We start from the raw sequence: 20,738 nt of genomic DNA on the forward strand, positions 1-20,738 counted from the left end.
GTGGCACGTCAGTATCAAGAATATTTAGACATACAGAGTGGTCGGATTGTTAGTTTAGTAGCTAACGATGAAAGGCTGGATATTGGAACCCATGTTGTCAGCAGTGTTAAGAAAGAAACTGAGGGAGCAGCAACACAGAAGGGTGAAGTCACCGGTTTGGAAGAGACAAAGCAACATATAGTTCAGATAGAAAGAGCGCTTACTCAGTATCATTTGCGTGTTGAGGAGCTAGAGGAAGATCAGATGACTCTGAAGGATCTGATAGAGGCCCAAGAGTTTGATCTCCGATGGTCCGATGGAAATCGCCAGCGGAGTGAAGAACAGATTGACATGTTGGAGACAACGATATGTAGTTTAGAAGAGAAAATAGTACGATTGCAGTTGAACAGAGAGGATATGTGGGAGGCTCCTTAAGGCTTGGCCCCACTGATTGCAAATGGAAAATATTGTTTAAAATTATGTTCATAGTTGGTATACATATATTGATATATATGTTTTTTTGCTTGATATATATATATATATATATTGTGTTATTTTATAATATTGAAGTATGGTAGGCATAATGCGAGTTGTTTCTGACTTTTTTTTTTATATGCTTAATCGATAAGTTACCAATTCTGTTTTTTTTCAACTTGTAGATAAATGGACATTTTTTTTTCAATTGATATTTTCTATATTATGAATTACACTTGTTAAATAATCAAAATTACTTTTTTTAATGCGTGGTTTTTTCTCACCAACAAATGAACCTCATTGTATGCTAAGTCAAGACTAAACTATAATTTTTGTTTTTTTTTATTGGTTAAAATTTTGCATCCTTTTAAATTTTAAAAAAAAAAATTAAAGTTTGCAATAATAAGATAGGAATTACCATCCAAGAAGTTTTCTTTAACTTAGTCAAGCGGGAAAGTCAACTTTTAAAGTCGAAGGGATGATTGCGAGGAAGTCGAAGGGATGCTTGGGAGGAATTTAAAAACATCTCTATTAAAAAATATTGAAAAACAAAAAAAAAATACATGTTAATTCTCAAAACATGATTTGTCATAAGCCAACTTTTAAACAGGTGTATCAGTACAGAATAACTATATATATATATATATATATATATATATATATATATATATATATATATATTTTGTTTTTGTTGAGAAAATAAAATAGTATATAGTGTTATAATCAGGAGAAGCAAGCAGACATGAAGATGATATCGCATAATATGTACACCCACAAAGTGTAATACTATTACAATATAGTTACCATGCATTTTGGTCGGCGTAAGCGTAGTTGGTTATTTTGAGAAACTGTTTGAAATGCCACCTAATATTTCGAGCTTTGCGAAATTTGTAATTACAGATAGTGTGTCGAATAAATATAAATTTCAGAATGTTCTTGTAATATAATGGAATAAGTTTCGTAATTTTGTTTTTTAAAATCCGTAAAATCACAAAGATTTTGAAATATTGGAATATGGTTGCAAGTAAGAATTTGAAATGGAACAAAAAAAGGATCAAATGGAGGCATAATATAGATAATTTATATTTTTTATAATATTTAGATAAGTATATTTTATTGATAGAAAGCTCAAGTGGAAATGTTGCTAGATTTGCTTAAAGTAGCAAATTATTTAAAAATAAACATATATACATAAATATTATTATAACACTCCAAGCCACATGACTTGAACAGAGTCAAATCAACAACATTTATTAGATGGACCTAGCGTGGGATGGAGTAGGCGTCGTAGCATCTCGTTTTCCATTTTGCAGTTGACTTTTGAAAAATTAAAGATAGAGATATAACACAGTTAACTCTTCATACATGGATGTTCTCTGCATTGTAGAACAAAAACAATTAACGTTGTTAAATTTCCTAGGTAGCAAATAAAGGAAATGAATATTTAAATAATGCCACACAAATGTGTGCTTTGTTCATTTACCTAGTATTATGTTCTTTTGATTTTTTTTTTTTGATGATTGTATTTCAGCGTTGTTTTCCTTGGCTGAAACATCTTTGCAAACCATTTCACCAGTTGCGAGCTCATTACCCTATGTTAGTTAAAAATGTATAATTGTTAAAGCATTTACATAAATTTTTTTGGAAGGGAAAAAATAAAAAAAATAAATAAAAGCATAACTTCACCTTGCTAACCACTTGACTATCTAAGTCTGTTTCTTCAGGGTAAACTTTGTCGATGGTAAATGATTCAAAAGTTTCCTTGGCACTGAAGCCGTTGATTTGAACTTGGAAGATGAAAGATCTTTCTTCAATTTTTTGGAGTTCTTTGGAAACTGCATCCGGACCATTTTTCTGTATTTTGTATAAGAAATGTTTCAACTTATATTCAAAAGATGTATTAATGAATTGTGAAGTAACTTACCTTTTGGATTATGTCTAATTCTTCGACCGACTTCATAAGCAAGGCTTCAGAATGCTTGTTGAAAGCAACAAAAGTGGTGATATCGGAGAAATCATTCACACACATTTGAAGTTTATACCTACTTTGAAATTAGAATGTGGTAAATGAAGGAGTTGAATACTTTAAGGAAAAACAGGTTAAATACATTAGTTTAATTTTACCAACCTTTTTTCTGTGTCCACCTTACACTTGTTACAGGGTTTCTCAGAGTCAATTTATGGGATAGTTATCTTGCAACGTCTGTAGCAATTGTAGAACCAATTAACACTGTATACCTTGTCTACTGTGGCAGAGCAGGTATAGCTTGATCTGTGTTGTGCTTCATCTCTTCCAAGCTCCTTTAATTTAGCTATGGTAATTCTTCTATTTCTAAGTAGTTCTTCTTCAGATAGATTTTCAGGAGAACCCTCAACCTCTACGGAAATGTATGTATCTCGGAAGCTAGTATGTACCCAAGAAATAAAAACATGGATCATAATGGGAATAGGAAAAATGTTAATGAATTGCAGTTACATAAATACGCATAGCAATTTAGTAACAGAAAATTGAACCCAATGTAACAAATATATTTATAGTGTTAACGAATATAGTCGATGTTAATTTTTTTTACTAATATATATATATATATATATATATATATATATATATATATATATATATATATATATATATATATATATAATTCATATGTTCACACAATGCTTGTATTCAGCAACAACATCAATTTCCAGGTTGACATAGATTTTTGTCCCGCTAAGAGATAAAAGTGTAATTTTGCCTACAATAAAAACTGTATTAAAACCTATTTTTAATGGATAGAATTTCAGGTGGAATATAAATTTGATATTAATTGATATTTGATATCAACATAAATTGTCAACGATATAAATGTATATGTACCTTAATAATCTTTTGCATTCAAAATATTGAAGTGGCTATAATGATAACATTATGTTTTGTTATAATGTCTTACGAATTGATTTGTCGATATCACCCCACAAAGCAATTGTTATTTCCGTGCCGCTAAAAGTTGGGTAGACTTCATTGAGTTACAACAATATGTTTGATTTGTTAACTAAAGATATCAATGTTTAACTCACTTCTTATCCATGATTACGATCTCTTGTAAATTTAATCCTGATTTTTCTTTACGGTTGCCAACTCTTTTCAAGACACCAATAACATCTACGTGTTGACATAAACAAAACATTAGAACTTCTGTCATTTAGCTTTTCAAGTGAAAAGACTGATTAATCTAATGTGAAATTATAAATTAGAAGAAATATTTAAGTCGAAAGTTTTAATATATAACCTGATAAAAGAGTTTTCCATTTAGATCTTTCTTGAAGGTTTTTGAAGTCAGTGAAATTGAATTTGTGCTTTGCTATTTCAGTCTCGTCTCCATCCACTGATTCTATTAATGTTTCTGGCTTCAAATGAATCACAAATGGATGAACTACCGGACGATAGGTTGTTGTTAACATCACATCAAATCTTTCAATAAGGTAGATTTGGCCTGCTTCTATCACATTTTCTTTTGCAAATTTATCAAATTCTCTAAAGTTTTTCAATGCCAATTTTGCATGTACGTGAGTTCCCTGTGTATAAAGAAAACAAAATTTATTTTTTTAAAAAAATAGCTAAAAACTAACGTGACCTATTACCTGGGAATCCAATAGTAAAAAGTCTCGGCTTATAACGTCGTTGTTATTCCAATGTCGTGACTCCCACATTCTTGTTACACGAACTTTAACTTTCCACTTGTATGTACCTGTACGGAGATTAGCAAGGAATTGACATGCTTGTGATGCCATTTGATTATGGTAGGCTGTTGAATAAGTTTTCTGAAGTGGATTGGAAGTTTTTTTCCCCTATAAGAGAAGGTATAACTTTAACGAACTAATAAGAACTTTAAAGAGAGAGTTGACAGATTATATAAGTTTGATGCCTCAACAAAGTAAGGTAATATAGTCTGGATGTCAACATAATACAACTTAGCTGATTATTAATTCTAAAACAACAAAGTATATGTTTTTTTTAATAATGAATTTGTTGGTTTGTTTCGTTAAGATTTAAATATGTGTTGCAGATATGTAAATTTAAGTCTTGCTCGTCATAATAACGTGCGGTCCAGAGCTAATCGATACCAACCTTAATATGCAACCAACCAATTTGTTTTTTTAGCTTTTGTTTTGCTCCTCAATAATATTATTATTGTAGCTTACCTTGAATAAGTGGGATCCTGTTGTGTCAATTGTATATGGTATATTTGATCAACAATAATTTGGTGTCGTACAGGAAAACATTATTTAATGTGTGATGGATACTAATGGCCCTTGACATTGTGGCAACTTTTCAACACCTTTTTTGTTGCCAACCACAAAATATAGATGTGTTCTGCAGTTACGTAAAATTAAGACATGCCCATCTAAGAATGTGTGGCTAATACCTCCTCGGTCCTGTTCATACGATGCAATCAACTAATTTTATATTTAAAAAAAAATTCCCTAATTATTGACTCTAATCATGGTTGAGTGGGGTTGTGTGCTACGAAGTGCTAATGTTTTTTTTAATAATAAATTTATTCTCAAGTTACCGCAACATCTAAATATGTGTTGTAGATTTGTAAATTTAGATCTTGCCCGTGATAACAATGGGCGGCTCAGAGTTATTCGACCCCACCATCACGATGCGACCGACCAATTTGGTTTATTCAACATTTTTTTCCCTCTCCTACCATCTTATCATTGTCTTTTGGCATGATTTAGCGGGTTTGGATTGTATCAATTCTGGATGGTATATTTGGTCGACAATAACTTTTTTTTGTTTCCCTAATTATTGACTCTAATCATGGTTGAGTGGGGTTGTGAGCTACGAAGTGCTAATGTTTTTTTAAATAATAAATTTATTCTCAAGTTACATCAACATCTAAATATGTGTTGTAGATATGTAAATTTAGATCTCGCTCGTGATAACAATGGGCGACTCAGAGTTACTCAACCCCACCATCACGATGCGACCGACCAATTTGGTTTATTCAACATTTTTTTCCCTCTCCTACTATCTTATCATTGTCTTTTGGGATGATTGAGCGGGTTTGGATTGTATCAATTCTAGATGGTATATTTGGTCAACAATAATTTCGTGTGATATAGAAGAACATTATTTAATGTGTCACAAACACGGACGTCTGTTGATATTGTGGCCACTTTTTTTAACTTTTTTTTTGTAGTTGAACCCAAATAGACAAATATGTACTGTAGATATGTAGATTTAAGGCCCCCGTTCAGAGCTGTACGACCCCGCCCTTACTATGCTACCGACTAATTTTGTAGTTTTAGCTTTGTTTTGTTCCCCTTATCATTGCTTAATGAATTTGTTGGTTACTTACGTTAAGATTTAAATATGTGTTGGAGATATGTAAATTTAAGTCTCGCTCGTCATAATAATTGGCGGTCCAGAGCTGATCGATACCAACCTTAATATGCAACCAACCAATTTGTTTTTTTAGCTTTTGTTTTGTTCCTCAACAGTATTATTATTGTCTCTTACCTTGAATGAGTAGGGTTATGTTGTGTCAATTGTACATGGTATATTTAATAAACAATAATTTGGTGTCGTACAGGGAAACATTATTTAATGAGAGATGGACACTGATGGCCCTTGACATGGTGGCAACTTTTCAACACCTTTTTTGTTGCCAACCGCAAAATATAGACGTGTGCTGCAGTTATGTAAAGTTAAGGCCTGCTTGTCCTAAGAATGTGCGGCTCATACCTGCTCGGTCCTGTCCTTATGATGCAATCAACTAATTTTATATTTTTTAACTTTTTTTTTGTCTCCCTAATTATTGACTCTAATTATGGTTGAGTGGGGTTGTGTGCTACAAAGTGCTAATGTTTTTTTTAATAATAAATTTATTCTCAAGTTACCGCAACATCTAAATATGTGTTGTAGATTTGTAAATTTAGATCTTGCCCGCGATAACAATGGGCTGCTCGGAGTTATTCGACCCCACCATCACGATCACGACCGACCAATTTGGTTTATTCAACATTTTTTCCCTCTCCTACCATCTTATCATTGTCTTTTGGCATGATTTAGCGGGTTTGGATTGTATCAATTCTGGATGGTATATTTGGTCGACAATAACTTTTTTTTGTTTCCCTAATTATTGACTCTAATCATGGTTGAGTGGGGTTGTGAGCTACGAAGTGCTAATGTTTTTTTAAATAATAAATTTATTCTCAAGTTACATCAACATCTAAATATGTGTTGTAGATATGTAAATTTAGATCTCGCCCGTGATAACAATGGGCGGCTCAGAGTTACTCGACCCCACCATCACGATGCGACCGACCAATTTGGTTTATTCAACATTTTTTTCCCTCTCCTACTATCTTATCATTGTCTTTTGGGATGATTGAGCGGGTTTGGATTGTATCAATTCTGGATGGTATATTTGGTCAACAATAATTTCGTGTGATATAGAAGAACATTATTTAATGTGTCACGAACACGGACGTCTGTTGACATTGTGGCCACTTTTTTTAACTTTTTTTTTGTAGTTGAACCCAAATAGACAAATATGTACTGTAGATATGTAGATTTAAGGCCCCCGTTCAGAGCTGTACGACCCCGCCCTTACTATGCTACCGACTAATTTTGTAGTTTTAGCTTTGTTTTGTTCCCCTTATCATTGCTTAATGAATTTGTTGGTTACTTACGTTAAGATTTAAATATGTGTTGGAGATATGTAAATTTAAGTCTCGCTCGTCATAATAATTGGCGGTCCAGAGCTGATCGATACCAACCTTAATATGCAACCAACCAATTTGTTTTTTTAGCTTTTGTTTTGTTCCTCAACAGTATTATTATTGTCTCTTACCTTGAATGAGTAGGGTTATGTTGTGTCAATTGTACATGGTATATTTAATAAACAATAATTTGGTGTCGTACAGGGAAACATTATTTAATGAGAGATGGACACTGATGGCCCTTGACATGGTGGCAACTTTTCAACACCTTTTTTGTTGCCAACCGCAAAATATAGACGTGTGCTGCAGTTATGTAAAGTTAAGGCCTGCTTGTCCTAAGAATGTGCGGCTCATACCAGCTCGGTCCTGTCCTTATGATGCAATCAACTAATTTTATATTTTTTAACTTTTTTTTTGTCTCCCTAATTATTGACTCTAATTATGGTTGAGTGGGGTTGTGAGCGACGAAATGCTAATGTTTTTTTTTAATAATAAATTTATTCTCAAATTACATCAACATCTAAATATGTGTTGTAGATATGTAAATTTAGATCTCGCCCGTGATAATAATGGGCGGCTCAAAGTAATTCGACCCCACCATCACGATGCGGCCGACCAATTTGGTTTATTCAACATTTTTTTCGTCTCCTACCATCTTATCATTGTCTTTTGGCATGATTTAGCAGGGTTGGATTGTATTAATTCTGGATGGTATATTTGGTCGACAATAATTTCGTGTGATATAGAAGAACATTATTTGATGTGTCATGAACACGGCGTTTGTTGATATTGTGGTCACTTTTTTTAACATTTTTTTTGGTAGTCGATCCCAAATAGACAAATATGTACTGTAGCTATGTAGATTTAAGTCCCCCCAGTGATAACAATGTGTAGTTCAGAGCTATACTACCCCGCCCTTACTATGCTACCAACTAATTTTATAGTTTTAACTTTGTTTTGTTTCCCTTATCATTGCCTATAACCATGATTGAGCGGGGGGCATCATTTATCAAGTGTTTATAATAAATATGGATGACGATAAATTCGTTTGACAAAGAGAACAATAGTTTCATGTGAGACGGACAGTGATGTCTCTTTACACTGTGCAAACTATTCAACAACGTTTTTCTGTCAGCGTCAAGGTTTAGATATATATTGCATATATGTAAACTTAAGTCCCGCCTGTGATAACAATGGACGGGTAAGAGTTGTTCAATCTCAACCGAACTATGCAACTTATTAATTTAATATTTTAAACTTTTCTTCGCTCCCCTACAATTTTATTACGGCCGCATAGCATGATTAAGTGGATTAGTGACGAAAATGATAATTTACTGTGGAAAAGAAGGTAAAATGAATATTTTTAATATGAGATTTTGTTTGAGGAATAAGATTTGGGTTATCAATTGAACATGTTCTTTTTTTAGCTTATTAATTTTTAAATTTTATAAAAAAATTTAAAAGAATGAGTAAACAGGATATATATAAGTTTGTGCATGACCAACGGTAGGTAATCTAATCTATATACCTATTCTGATATTTTAAATAAGGAAAAGACCATAATAGTTTTAAAATAAATATATAGTCACTATACATTATTGATTTTTTTTTTAAAAATTAAGTCTAATCTAGTATGCTTATCAAGCGTAGATGAAACACCGTATTAAAAAATTTACCTAAGAGGAAAGAAACATTTAAATGTATAACGGCTCTGTGCATTTCTGTAACTTGGTTTAACTATTGCTCAATGCTCATTTGGTGATAACAAAATTTGAATATGTACGAAAGAAGCCCAAATTTGCGTCCTGTCAACAATAATAAGGTACGCGTAAGAATAATAATTTAATAGCCACTATGTGACCGACCAATTTTATATTGAAAAAAAATTAACCATCCCACAATTACTGTGTGGTATAATAGAAGTGTGGAATAGGTTTGGGCTAAGATGATCGTATGTCACAATAATTGATATTTTACATGCTGACATTTACTTGCCCACGTTGGCTTTAGTTAAGTTAAATACATCTACTTGCAGACATTTACATGCTCTAGTATGCTTGTAAATTATATTGAATAAGACAGACATTTTTTTTTTAATGTCAACGTATCGCCAATGTATATTATTTTATAACTTTATTTTAAGTATAAGAGAGTCAACCCATCAAGTATGAGTAATCATTTTAACAACCTCATCCCTCAATCAATTTAATTTAATTTATTAGGATCTGTGCTGTTTATGAATGATGGGTGTCCGATAGCTAAACTTGAAAAGTTTTAAAACTGTCCAAGTAAAAAAATAGCTGCATACCTTATAAGATAAAGTTTTTACAATCTTCTTTTATATTGTAGCTGGTTTATTACGCTAAGCTATTCAGACATGAAGCACATCATATGCATTATACAAAGTATCCTTGTAAGCCATTTCCAATTGCTGATAAGTGTTGAAAAGTCTCTTAACTTTTTTTGAATCACTTTTATAATAAACTGCAAGGATAAAAGCGTTGAGTTAAATAAAAACGATTTAAATCATATGAAGACCAGAGGAAAAAAAATGTTTAAATTGTACACAACAATGAATACACATAGTTAACCTTGTTTGTTGGGTTAAAGACTGCGCAACGTAGACATGAAAAATTGAAGGGATGTTTGGAAATGGATTTTGAGTTTATATTGTATAATAATGAGACTTGGTCGTCATATAAATTAAGCATTTTACACAAAATAATATATACGCTTTAAAATTAATATTGAAGTGAACAATAGTAAAACACACTACTTGTAACTAAACACTGCAAGAAGCTAGAATGTCGTTGTAGACGACATTTCTAGTGTAAGTTCCAGGAAGACCCTTGATTGTTCCTTTTTTAACTAAAACTTTCATTGTCGTTTGTGATACTCCTCTTGATAAAGCAACATAGAGTTGGCCGTGCGAGAAAACATGTGGAATGGTTTGACCTTGTGATTTGTTTATTGTAAGAGCAAAACTTAACTTGATAGGGAATTGTTTCCTAGTCATTTCGAATGGCAACTTTGCATCCTGAGAAGGGCACAGCGGAATGCGTGGCAGTAAAACTCGATCACCTACGGAATTTCCAGTCACAATTTCTGCATCGATTACATGCGTGTCGAATCCTCTACATATTAGTCTTGTTCCATTACATAGGCCATTTTTAGGATTCAGATTTCTCGTCAGTATAACGGGAGCCCCCAACTTTAGCTTCAATTTGTGAGGAGGTATACCACTGGAACAGATTGAATTCAAGTATTCTTGCTGATATAGACCACGAGAATCATTTTGAACTTAATCAAAAGAGTAATATGTGACTTCTTCACCGGGAAATCGGGCAATTATTTCATCATTCAACAATTGTACAATATCATTCTTATGAGTTACTATCGCCCTACTGATCATGTAGTCTTTGTTACCAGCATTTTTATCTAATCCTAGAAAGATTTCATTTATAAGCTTAAGACGTGAATGCTCATTCTCCCACGGAATGACAATATCTTTTGGCAGTTCAATGATGTCATCCTCACAAATAATTGGCTGAATCCCATCACTGATGGCCATGCGTAACTTTGCAAAGGCGCGGTCGTTTTTAGCCCGCATATTTTCCTGTAGACGTAACACATTAACTTTCTCCCAAAGTGGAGAACTTGTTATGCATGCATCAATAGTTTGTTCCCTTGAACCACGAGAAACAACAACGGCAACACACGGCGAAAATCTCCACCCATTACAAAAACTTTCCCTCCAAATGGTAAATCACTGTTTGTAATGTCTCTCAAAGTTTTCTCAAATGCTTCAAACGCATAACGATGTGCCATGGTAGCCTCATCCCATATCAGTATGCTCGCCTGCCGTAACAAACTGCCTAAACTGCCAGCTTTGCTTATTTTGCAAGTGGAAGTAGATGTAATTGGAATTGGAATCTTGAATCTAGAGTGGGTTGTATGACCTCCAGGCATCATGATAGCAGTGATTCCTGATGTAGCTGTTGCAATAGCAATTTGTCCGTTGCTACGGAGTTTTGCTAAAATAGACTTATATAAGTAGGTTTTACCTGTCCCCCCAGGCCCATCAATGAAGTACACACCACCATTCCTCTGCTGCACAGAACTAAGAATCTGGTCAAAAGTAATCTTCTATTCATGGTTAAGCTGATTGATAGAAGAAAGATCTTATGAAGTAACAGGAATAGAAAGTTCCTCTATGACCAAACTTGATATATCATCTTGGTCAACTTTGTCAGCACTCATTTGAGGTAAATCATAATATGAAATTGTTTGTCCATATTGCTCCAACAACAACTTAAGTTTGCTTAGTAAACGATTTGTCACATAGGTTGTGTTAGAACTCCCTAAGGTATAATCTTGGGTCATACAGCTATTAAATTCATTCCACAAATCACGTACTCTGATAGGATTACAATAAACCAGAATTGTAACAAATAACTTCCGTAGAGAACTTGGCATCTGCATTCTTGATGCTTCAAGCAAACATTGGCGAACATCACTGTCTCTTTCGAGCAACCCCAACTCCTCAGCAGCCTCTTTGAATGTAGGGTATATATTAGATCCAACATTTCGCATATGTTCATATGATATTGGGCCTCTAACATGGTTCAACAGCAGCCTCAAGTAAAATCGCTCACCTTCCATAGGGAAAACTGCAAATAGTCTTCCAATGACCCGATTCTGTGCAGTTCTTGATTGCCAATGCTTAGTCGACTTATCCCACACATAATGCTCAGGAATTTCATGATAAAGATATTGTCTAGCAGCAACGTCAACGCTATTCAGTTGGAAAAATTCTGTTAACATCGTGCGAGAGTTCCTATCATCAGCCAAAACATCCTCAAGCAGCTGGTTACCTTGATAGGTTATTTCATGCATATTTTGCAAGTGTACTTGCAAAGAATAAACTGACGGGTATATTTGACTTAGTGGAAATTCAAAGATTCTCCAAAGGGCTTCTTGCGGGCAAATCCAACGGCCATCTACATACTGCTTTATTTCATCATGTTCATCTTTATTTGTCAACGTCACTTCCATCGCTACTCGGTCTGACCCCTTGTAAATATACTTGTACAAATACTTGACACTTTTAATGCTCGAGCATATTTCGACATTGATATGGCAATTGTACTTTTTCAATAACCATGGATTATAAGGAACAACCCAACGATTATCAACACGATAATGCCGACCATGATTCTTAACAGTTGCAAAAGCGTTGTTGTCCCGCCTCATATATGTAGCATAAGAATCGCTTCCTTGATTAGTTGCTGGAATGAATTGTTTTGGAAAAAAATTTGTACACTTTTGATCTCGCATGCAAACACAGTTAGGATTAACATTACCACACGGACCATGAATCATGTGTTTAACTACAATCTCATATAGTTCTGGCTCAATAGTCGGGTCTGGAATTTCTGCTCTAACAATTTTGTCGTAAGCATCTGCAGTTGTTAACTTGTCGGCCTCATCAAGGATTAGAAGGATGTGTGCATGAGGCAACCCTCTTTTTTGGAATTCAACTACATGAACATGTGCAACCACTTTTCCAAGGATTCCTTTAATGAATATATCATTTTCCAACTCTTCAAGCTTGGCACGGAAAATCCTGACTATCAAATCGGGTCGATCATTTGGAACCTGGCCTTTTAACAACTCATCTTTGATCTCTGACCACGATGGATTGCACGTCATTGTGATAAACAAATCTGGTCTTCCATACTTTTGAACCAATGCTATAGCATCATGATATCGACGATGCATGTCACGGGGACAGCCTAGAAAAGTTGCAGGAAAAATTGTTTTGCACCCCACATTGCCTTCAATTTAACATAAAAAATGAATGTAAGGTTTTCCATTTGACTAAATTTTAATAAGTTTCAAAACTCAATGCGTACCTGAATGAACTTCCCCCGAACTTAAAGAGTCTTGCAATCCTTGATAAAGTTCAGCCCTTATTTCTTGCTGGTGATCACGTATCCACCTCAATCTTAAAGTTGATATTTTAACATAGTTGTCGACTATGTATTGTTGTAAAAGACGACCACTATGGAGCAGAAGGGATGGATCATCTGGGCGAATCTAATAAGGGAATTAGAAATTAGTGGTTTTCAATTGGATTAAAAAATATGTATATAACAAAATATTATAAAATGTTAGTCAGAAACTTACTTGTAACAAGTAACAATAAAATTGTTGACATATAAGTCGTGCCCTATTGCAACAAAACATATGTAAATTCCATCCTGGACTGCCATAAGGGAGTAGAAGAGGGTACTGAAGTGGATCATAATAGCCTGCAATGTCTGGAACATTTTTGAATTCGCCAGAAATCCTTTGGGCTATGATGTCGCGTTCATTAAGATTACTTGGATATTCACTACCAACTAAAATAGCAGCTACTTGAGAAGACGTAGGAATGCTATATTGATGACTTCCTGTTAGGTTATCTTTAATAACCAGCCAAACATTTGGTGATGTTAATCGTTGCGACACTTGTCGAAAAAATTGGACGTATGGATTCTCCTTTAAAACGTTATGGATGATAGACAATACCCGTCGGTCTAGTACTCCATTTTCAGCCATACGATATTCAAGTTCATGATCTGTGTCATATATATACATTTGTAGAAATCTAGGCCTGTGTCCTGGGCTTGGTAGTAGGCAACCAATACGATGATAAATAGCACCCCGAGCTTTATATATGTAAATTTCTTTCCTACCATCAGCGAGAGCATCATCAATGTCCACCCCCATAGAAGTGAAGGAAAAAACATGGTTGTACGCACGTATGTTTTTCCTAAATTCAACACCAATTGTTGATTGACATTCATATAAATTAATCAAATCAGTAGGCACTACCATAGGAGGTAAAGTAATTGTCCCATTTGAGCAACATAAACTGGGTGGTTCACGATTGAATAATTTTGCTTGACATTTAGGACAATTCCGAGGTGGTGGCAAACGATGTGTTTCTACATGCGAAGAGTCATCATAGCCTCAAGCGCAATTATGATTACACCTTCTTCTAGTCACAAAGCATGTTTGTCGACTATTCTTAACGCCACCTAAGGGAACATACTTTGGATAGTTAATATACGTATTACATAAACCTAGTTACTTAATGCAATTAAATGGCTTATATAAATATTCTTAATTTAAGAAGTCAATCTAACCTTGCACATAGACTAAATTTTCTCTTAAACATTCGGTGTCTCTTCCAATTCCATCAGCATCTATTACAGAATCAGTACTTCTTAATGAATCAGTTGTACGCATGTTGACATCTTCGTGGTCAGCATCTGTTTCTATAAATTAAATAAAAATTATAAGTGATAAGCGAAATAAAAAAAAGTTTACTAATTATCAACGCAAGCATAAGATTAGATGTATACCTACGAAACGGCTCGCCTTCACTGTCACTACTTTTATTAATGATATTCCCATCTGGCCTGATGGTATTGATATCATATCCGTCAGGAATTTCATCAGCACGGATTCCTATAACTTAACAAAGTTCAATTTTATTTTGTCAATATCATGGTATACATCGAATAAATATTTTATCAAGACATGATTGAATTGAAATATCAGCGGAGTAGTTGGTAGAAGGGGGTTTAGCATTACCATCATTGCTTGCACTTGCGATGCGATGATGTTGCATCGATCAAAATTTGAATCTTCATTTCCCAAGTTCCGAGCATATTGTCTTATATGAGTCAACCGTCTTCGTTGCGTAGTGCGATCCCCACAGAAGAATTGGTTTGAAATATTTGTAGGTTGATGTGGCATTTGAGTTAGTCTCTGAGTAATGCAATTTTTGGAGGGTAATGATGCATTATAATTATTGCTTGCACTAACTGATGTAGTTGTTGTTGCTTCAATAAATTCTGAATCTTCGTTGACCAAGTTGCGAGCATAACGCCTTATATGAGTTAAACGCCTTTGTTGCGTAGGACGACCATCCCAAACCAACTGGTTTGAAATATTTCTTTGTTGGTGTGGTACCTGATTAACCCTCCAAGGTATTAAATTGTTGGAGTGTAATGATTCATCAGTGGGAATCAATGAAGGAGCTTCCCATGCGCTATGACGACGCGGCTCTTTGAAGCAGTTATTGCTTCATTTCTTTTTGTCGGATTAAATTCGATAATAATTTCTTTGTAAACGTTCTCTTCTCTGGGCTACCTGTGTTGAATCCATATTGGCTCGCCTATCTCGTTCCCTAATTCGCCGATTTTGTTGTTGTTGTCGTTGAGCATTATCATAACTTTTGAGATCTAAATTCGAAGCACTTCCATGTAACTCCATATGTTAATGCTAAACAAACGGAAACACAAAGTAGAATGATTCAAATTACGGCTTGTAGAGTCTTATGCTAAACATGTAATATTTAGCTATTCATCTTTTTTTTGCATTTTGTATCTATTTTGGATCTGATGTAGTTACACAATTTAATGACATGAAAATTTTAAGGTGCAACATAGTCAACAAAGCAAAAAAAAATTAACAATATTGTCAACAAAACTATTATTAAAAAAACCTTGTAAACTATTGACTCAAATATTGTTACTGGCAACTTAAAAAAAAAGCTGTAAACATAAGCCAAGCTTCAAAGCAGCTAAGGTCAATATGCTAGTTCATCACTTTAAAGGCGCAAAATACAATTTATCAACAAGCTCATTGTAATTTTAACTCAGAACAAAAAAACACTATGGGCCTATAACATGTTACATAGTCCATTGTAACTTACTAAACATTTTATTTTAGCTGATTAATGCACTATGATCATATCCTTTTTTTTTTTTTTTTTTTTACAATATACTATAACGTTTTTTATGGGACCTTTGTATTGCTCGGTACGAAAATTCCGTTGACTCAATTCCGTCAAAGGGACCTAAAATAACCTTCATACAACAATAGTTAGTAGTCAATTAAAAAAAAAAAAGACTAAAAGATTTAAAAAAAACAAATGCAATGGACTGAGCTAAGTAATTTTCCGTTTTAGTTTACCTATCTAAATGGGCTTCAAAGTTGCTGACTTAAATTTGGATAGTTCAAATAAACGTCCGACTGTATCGAAATGGAGGGAAAAAGGAAACAAACCTACAAAAATGAATTCATTAGAATTTAAGTAACAAAAGAGGGGGAAAAAAATGCAAATTAGTGGATACCTCGAGTGTCTGACGATGACAAATAAACATTGTATAGCATCATTCCTTTTTTTTTTTGTCTGTATAAAGTAGGTTAAAGCCTTTCCTATTAAACTCTAGCTACGATCTTTGCCGAATCGCTGCTCTCGGCAAGTATTTGAAGAGGTAAGAAAATAATGTTGGAGATATTTAAAAAAAAAATTAAAATGTAAAGCAGGTTTGTTTTTTAGTTATGGTGGGGTTAAACACATTGTAATGACTCACGGGCGTCAAATTTGGGGAGATAATGGGCAGTATGCTGGCTCTATATGTATAGAAAGGGTCAAATAATGTGATGAGAAAATCTGGGTGGTAGTAAAACGCTCTCTTTCCTCTACAGAAGCGTTGGCAACACCGATGCGTTCTAACGGGGTCCCACACAGCTGTTTTTAAAAGTTAGCAGATACTAATGGGAACAAAAAAATAGACTTAAAAGGTAGAGTAGGTAGGATGCATAGTCATTCTTATTGTGGACATTGCAAATGCGTTCAACATTGTGTCTTATTTGCGACCGAAGTCTTTCGAGAGGCAAGTATTTGAAGAGGAAAGAAAATAATGTTGGGGATATTTTAAAAAAAAAATTAAAATGTAAAGCAGGTTTGTTTTTTAGTTATGGTGGGGTTAAACACATTGTAATGACTCACGGGCGTCAAATCTGGGGAGATAATGGGCAGTATGCTGTACTACTAGCTCTATATGTATAGAAAGGGCCAAATAATGTGATGAGAAAATATGGTTGATAGTAAAACTCTTTCTTTCCTCTACAGAAACGTTGGTAACACCAATGCGTTCTAACGGGGTACCACACAACTGTTTTGAAAAGTTATCAGATACTTATGGGAACAAAAAAATAGACTGAAAAGTTAGAGTAGTTAGGATGCATAGGCATGCTTAATGTTGACATTGCAGATGCGTTAAACATTGTGGGTCGACTAAAAAAGTAAAGTAGATGGGATACATAATCATGTTTAATGTGGTTTGTGCATATGCGTTAAACACTATATGACGGCGACATAAAGAAAAGGTACGTACATTTAATAACATCTTCAAAAAGACAAAAAAAACCTCTGTATATGCACTTTACTCTTATTAAACTACATGCTATAAATGGAAAGGAAAAAAGAAAATTACTATGTTGTCCATTTGTTCGCCCACTCATCTTTTTTTTTCTCAACACTTGGTAAGGGCATCATGTTTAATGTGGATTGTGCATATGCGTTAAACACTGTATGGCGGCGACATAAAGAAAAGGTGCGTACATTTAATAACATCTTCAAAAAGACAAAAAAAAAAACCTCAGATATGCACTTTACTCTTATTAAACTACATGCTATAAATGGAAAGGAAAAAAAGCAAATTACTATGTTGTCCATTTGTTCGCCCACTAATCTATTTTTTTCTCAACACTTGGTAAGGGCATTATGCGGTACTGAAAAGGTTGATTACTTTTAAGATGATAGGTTATTTATAGTAGTAGTGATTTGGCATCTGGAAATTCGACCGTTTTGGGTCTTTATTTAACTGGGAAAAAAAGTGTAAGTAAAAGTAAGTTGTTTTCTGGATGTAGCATCATTTGATTGGTTTCTAACTAACTAGAGATTCTTTAAGACTTTCTGGACTGGTGATAAATGAAAATAAAATTGGAATTTAATAATTTATCTAACTTGAAATGAAAGCAAGACATTTTTATTGTAATCTGTGGAGGAATTTATATAAAATAGTTGAATCTTTCTCTCTTATAATTGGTCATCTTTGAATTTTTTATTTTTTATTTTATTTTATTTTATTTTTATACTTGAGATGTTTTTGTTGCTGTCACTATATATAGAAGGGCTCATCTTTCCTTGAGAGTTGATCATTAGTTGTTTACTTAGAGAGTTGATCATTAGTTGTTCACCATATATAGATGAGTAAAAGTGCCACTTTTGGAAAAATACGTGCAAATTGGATGCAGTGGTTAAGGAGACTTTAGATGGTAATGTCATCCAAAATAGGTTCACCAAAGTCGGTTGGAATAATATATTGAAAGACAGTCACAATGTGACTATAATATGAATCAAGTTCGAAACCGCTTGAATAATTTGAAGTCAAAATACAAAGTTGCAAAGGCACTTACTATTTTATCTGGTTTTGGGTGGGATCGGACTATTTGTATGTTCACCGCTAACAATGTCGTTTGGGATGAATAGTTGAAGGTACATAATGTTTATTGGAAAACGTATATCCATATCTTGAAGATTTTGATGTTATTAGACTATTAATAAAAGAATATCCAGATACATAATGTTTTAAAAAATCACCCTTTCTCGTGTATGGCTTTTCTATGTGATGGAAAAGTTGTTGAAGGAAAATTTCGGAAGTCGTACCACCGACAACCAAATCAAGAACGGCGACATACTTGAAGACACACAAGAGGTAAGGGAAAATGGTTAGTCTTTGCCTTTACAGGATGAGCCAGTTATACAAGGAGAAGAGTCTGTGCATTCACCTGATCACGAGCGAAGTGTTACTAGAGATGCAAACAAGGGAAGAGAAACAACTAATGCTAAGCAAAAGGCTTATAATATTAGTGAATTGTCTAAAGCTGTAACAGAGTTAGCTGAGGCACATCGGTTTAAGGCATCTTATTTTCGATCAGTTGATGTTCCTTATGACTTGAACATATGTATTACTACGATGCTAAATGAATTGGAAGGCATTGAAGAAGAAGAGATCTATGATGCAATAGAATTGTTTGAAAAATCTCATGCTAGAGAAGCATTTATGTCTCTTAAGCCACATCGTCATTTAAATTGGCTAAGGAGGGAGCTTTCTCGACCAACTATAGTTTAGAACGATTATGTTATATATGTTTAGAACGATTGTGACGTTCCATCTTTTTTTATTATCTTGGTGGTTTTGTATTTACCTTTTTATGGTGTTTGAATTCTTAGTGGTATTGTTCATTGTGTGGATGTCAAATTCTTAGTGGTATTGTTCACTGTGTGGATGCCATAATCTTGCAAGTATTTTTTGTAGCACAAATTTATATGTATGTGGTATGTTATTGAATAATGATGAGTATTATTAACAGGTGGGATATTTTTCAATTATGGATTTCGATGATGAGCTAGATGAAATTGAAGAATGCCTCATAGAACAGGTGATTGCATATGCTATTAGTATAATTGGAAGGGGCTTTGACAAGAAACCTTGTAATGATTCTATGCTTAGTGGTGGTGCCTATATGAATGAGGTTTTAGAGGGGCACAATGATCGATGCTGCAGAATGTTCCATATGGATAAGCCTGTTTTTGTGAAATTTTGCAAGATTCTCAAAGATAAAGAGTTGCTACAAGATTTTTTACTATTAGTGTACGAGAACAAGTAGGAATGTTTTTATATAATATGGGTCACTGTGCATCAAATCGGATTTGTCAAGAACGATTTCAGCATTCCGGTGAAACAATTAGTCGCCATTTTCACAATGTTCTAAATGCAGTTTTATCCTTATCAGAAGAGTTCATTCACCCTCCCACAACTAATACACCTTCTGACAAAACAATGAAAGGTTTTTTCCTTTTTTCAAGGTAATTTATAAACATTGTTTTTAGTTTAAAGTCATGTGTTTTTCGTTTGGTATTATGTATCTGACATGATTGACTATTTGAAAATTATAGGATTGCATTGGGGCTTTGGATGGTACTCACGTACTTGCTAATCTTCCACTAAATCAGCAAGTTAGCTTTCGTAATAGGAAAAACGATATCACACTGTTTCAACACAATTTCTTGGGTCAAATACAGTAGAAAAAAGAACACAAGAATTTTATCGTGGTTCGGCAAAAGCGCCTACGTCCACACTGATCTTTAATTTGTTAATGGTGTTGCTTGGAGATTACATGAGAATGAAGAAGAGAATAAGAGTTTCTCCCTATGCTCTTTACATGAAGGTCTTAATTATATAGATTACAATAGGTAGTGATTGGATAAAACTTAAACTTGTTGATGATCTTCTAATTAATGTGATTTGGTATTTATCTCATTGAGGTGCGTTGTACTTGGACAAATAGTCTTCTTACTTGATGAGGATTCTTCATTGTAGAGAACGTATTGGGCCCATCTCCATAGTGGGGGTCCAAACATCGTCCCCTCTTTGGAGCATGGGCTTCGCCCTATGAGGCAAAGAAGTGAAAAAATAGAGACATATACGTCATATTCCTTAGATAGTCAATGTCAATGTTGAAGCTCAACGAGACAATTGCATATTAGAAGAAATTGTTGTTGCTGCTAGTAGAGATATCGAGGAATCTGTCACCAAATAATAATAGATAATATGAATCAGAAATACGTACGTCCCCAAGTGGGCTTTGATAGT

General features: G+C 34.0%; 2 protein-coding genes and 1 long non-coding RNA gene across 3 annotated transcripts; all 3 read right to left on the reverse strand.

The window, feature by feature from the left end:
- Positions 1 to 1,935: 1,935 nt before the first annotated feature.
- On the reverse strand, positions 1,936 to 2,493 carry LOC147475784 (uncharacterized). Its single transcript, XR_015208077.1, has 3 exons — positions 2,378 to 2,493; positions 2,140 to 2,307; positions 1,936 to 2,045 (listed from the first exon to the last, which is right to left on the reverse strand). It is a non-coding gene; the product is annotated as an uncharacterized LOC147475784 (long non-coding RNA).
- Positions 2,494 to 9,544: 7,051 nt separating this feature from the next.
- LOC147475785 (uncharacterized) lies at positions 9,545 to 12,228 on the reverse strand. Its single transcript, XM_086585532.1, has 4 exons — positions 11,368 to 12,228; positions 10,915 to 11,283; positions 10,600 to 10,789; positions 9,545 to 9,657 (listed from the first exon to the last, which is right to left on the reverse strand). The coding sequence occupies exons 1-4, from the start codon at positions 12,226 to 12,228 to the stop codon at positions 9,545 to 9,547; spliced, it is 1,533 nt and encodes a 510-aa protein (XP_086441658.1).
- Positions 12,229 to 12,230: 2 nt separating this feature from the next.
- LOC147475786 (uncharacterized) lies at positions 12,231 to 15,501 on the reverse strand. The gene is made up of 8 exons (XM_086585533.1): positions 15,379 to 15,501; positions 15,042 to 15,198; positions 14,602 to 14,691; positions 14,367 to 14,498; positions 13,363 to 14,048; positions 13,089 to 13,272; positions 12,335 to 12,968; positions 12,231 to 12,246 (listed from the first exon to the last, which is right to left on the reverse strand). Exons 1-8 carry the CDS (start codon positions 15,499 to 15,501, stop codon positions 12,231 to 12,233), a joined length of 2,022 nt encoding a protein of 673 aa, XP_086441659.1.
- Between the last annotated feature and the right edge of the window lie 5,237 nt (positions 15,502 to 20,738).

The sequence above is a fragment of the Coptis chinensis genome, chromosome 9 (genome assembly GCF_015680905.1).
Source record: "Coptis chinensis isolate HL-2020 chromosome 9, ASM1568090v1, whole genome shotgun sequence".
Taxonomy (NCBI): Eukaryota; Viridiplantae; Streptophyta; class Magnoliopsida; order Ranunculales; family Ranunculaceae; genus Coptis; species Coptis chinensis.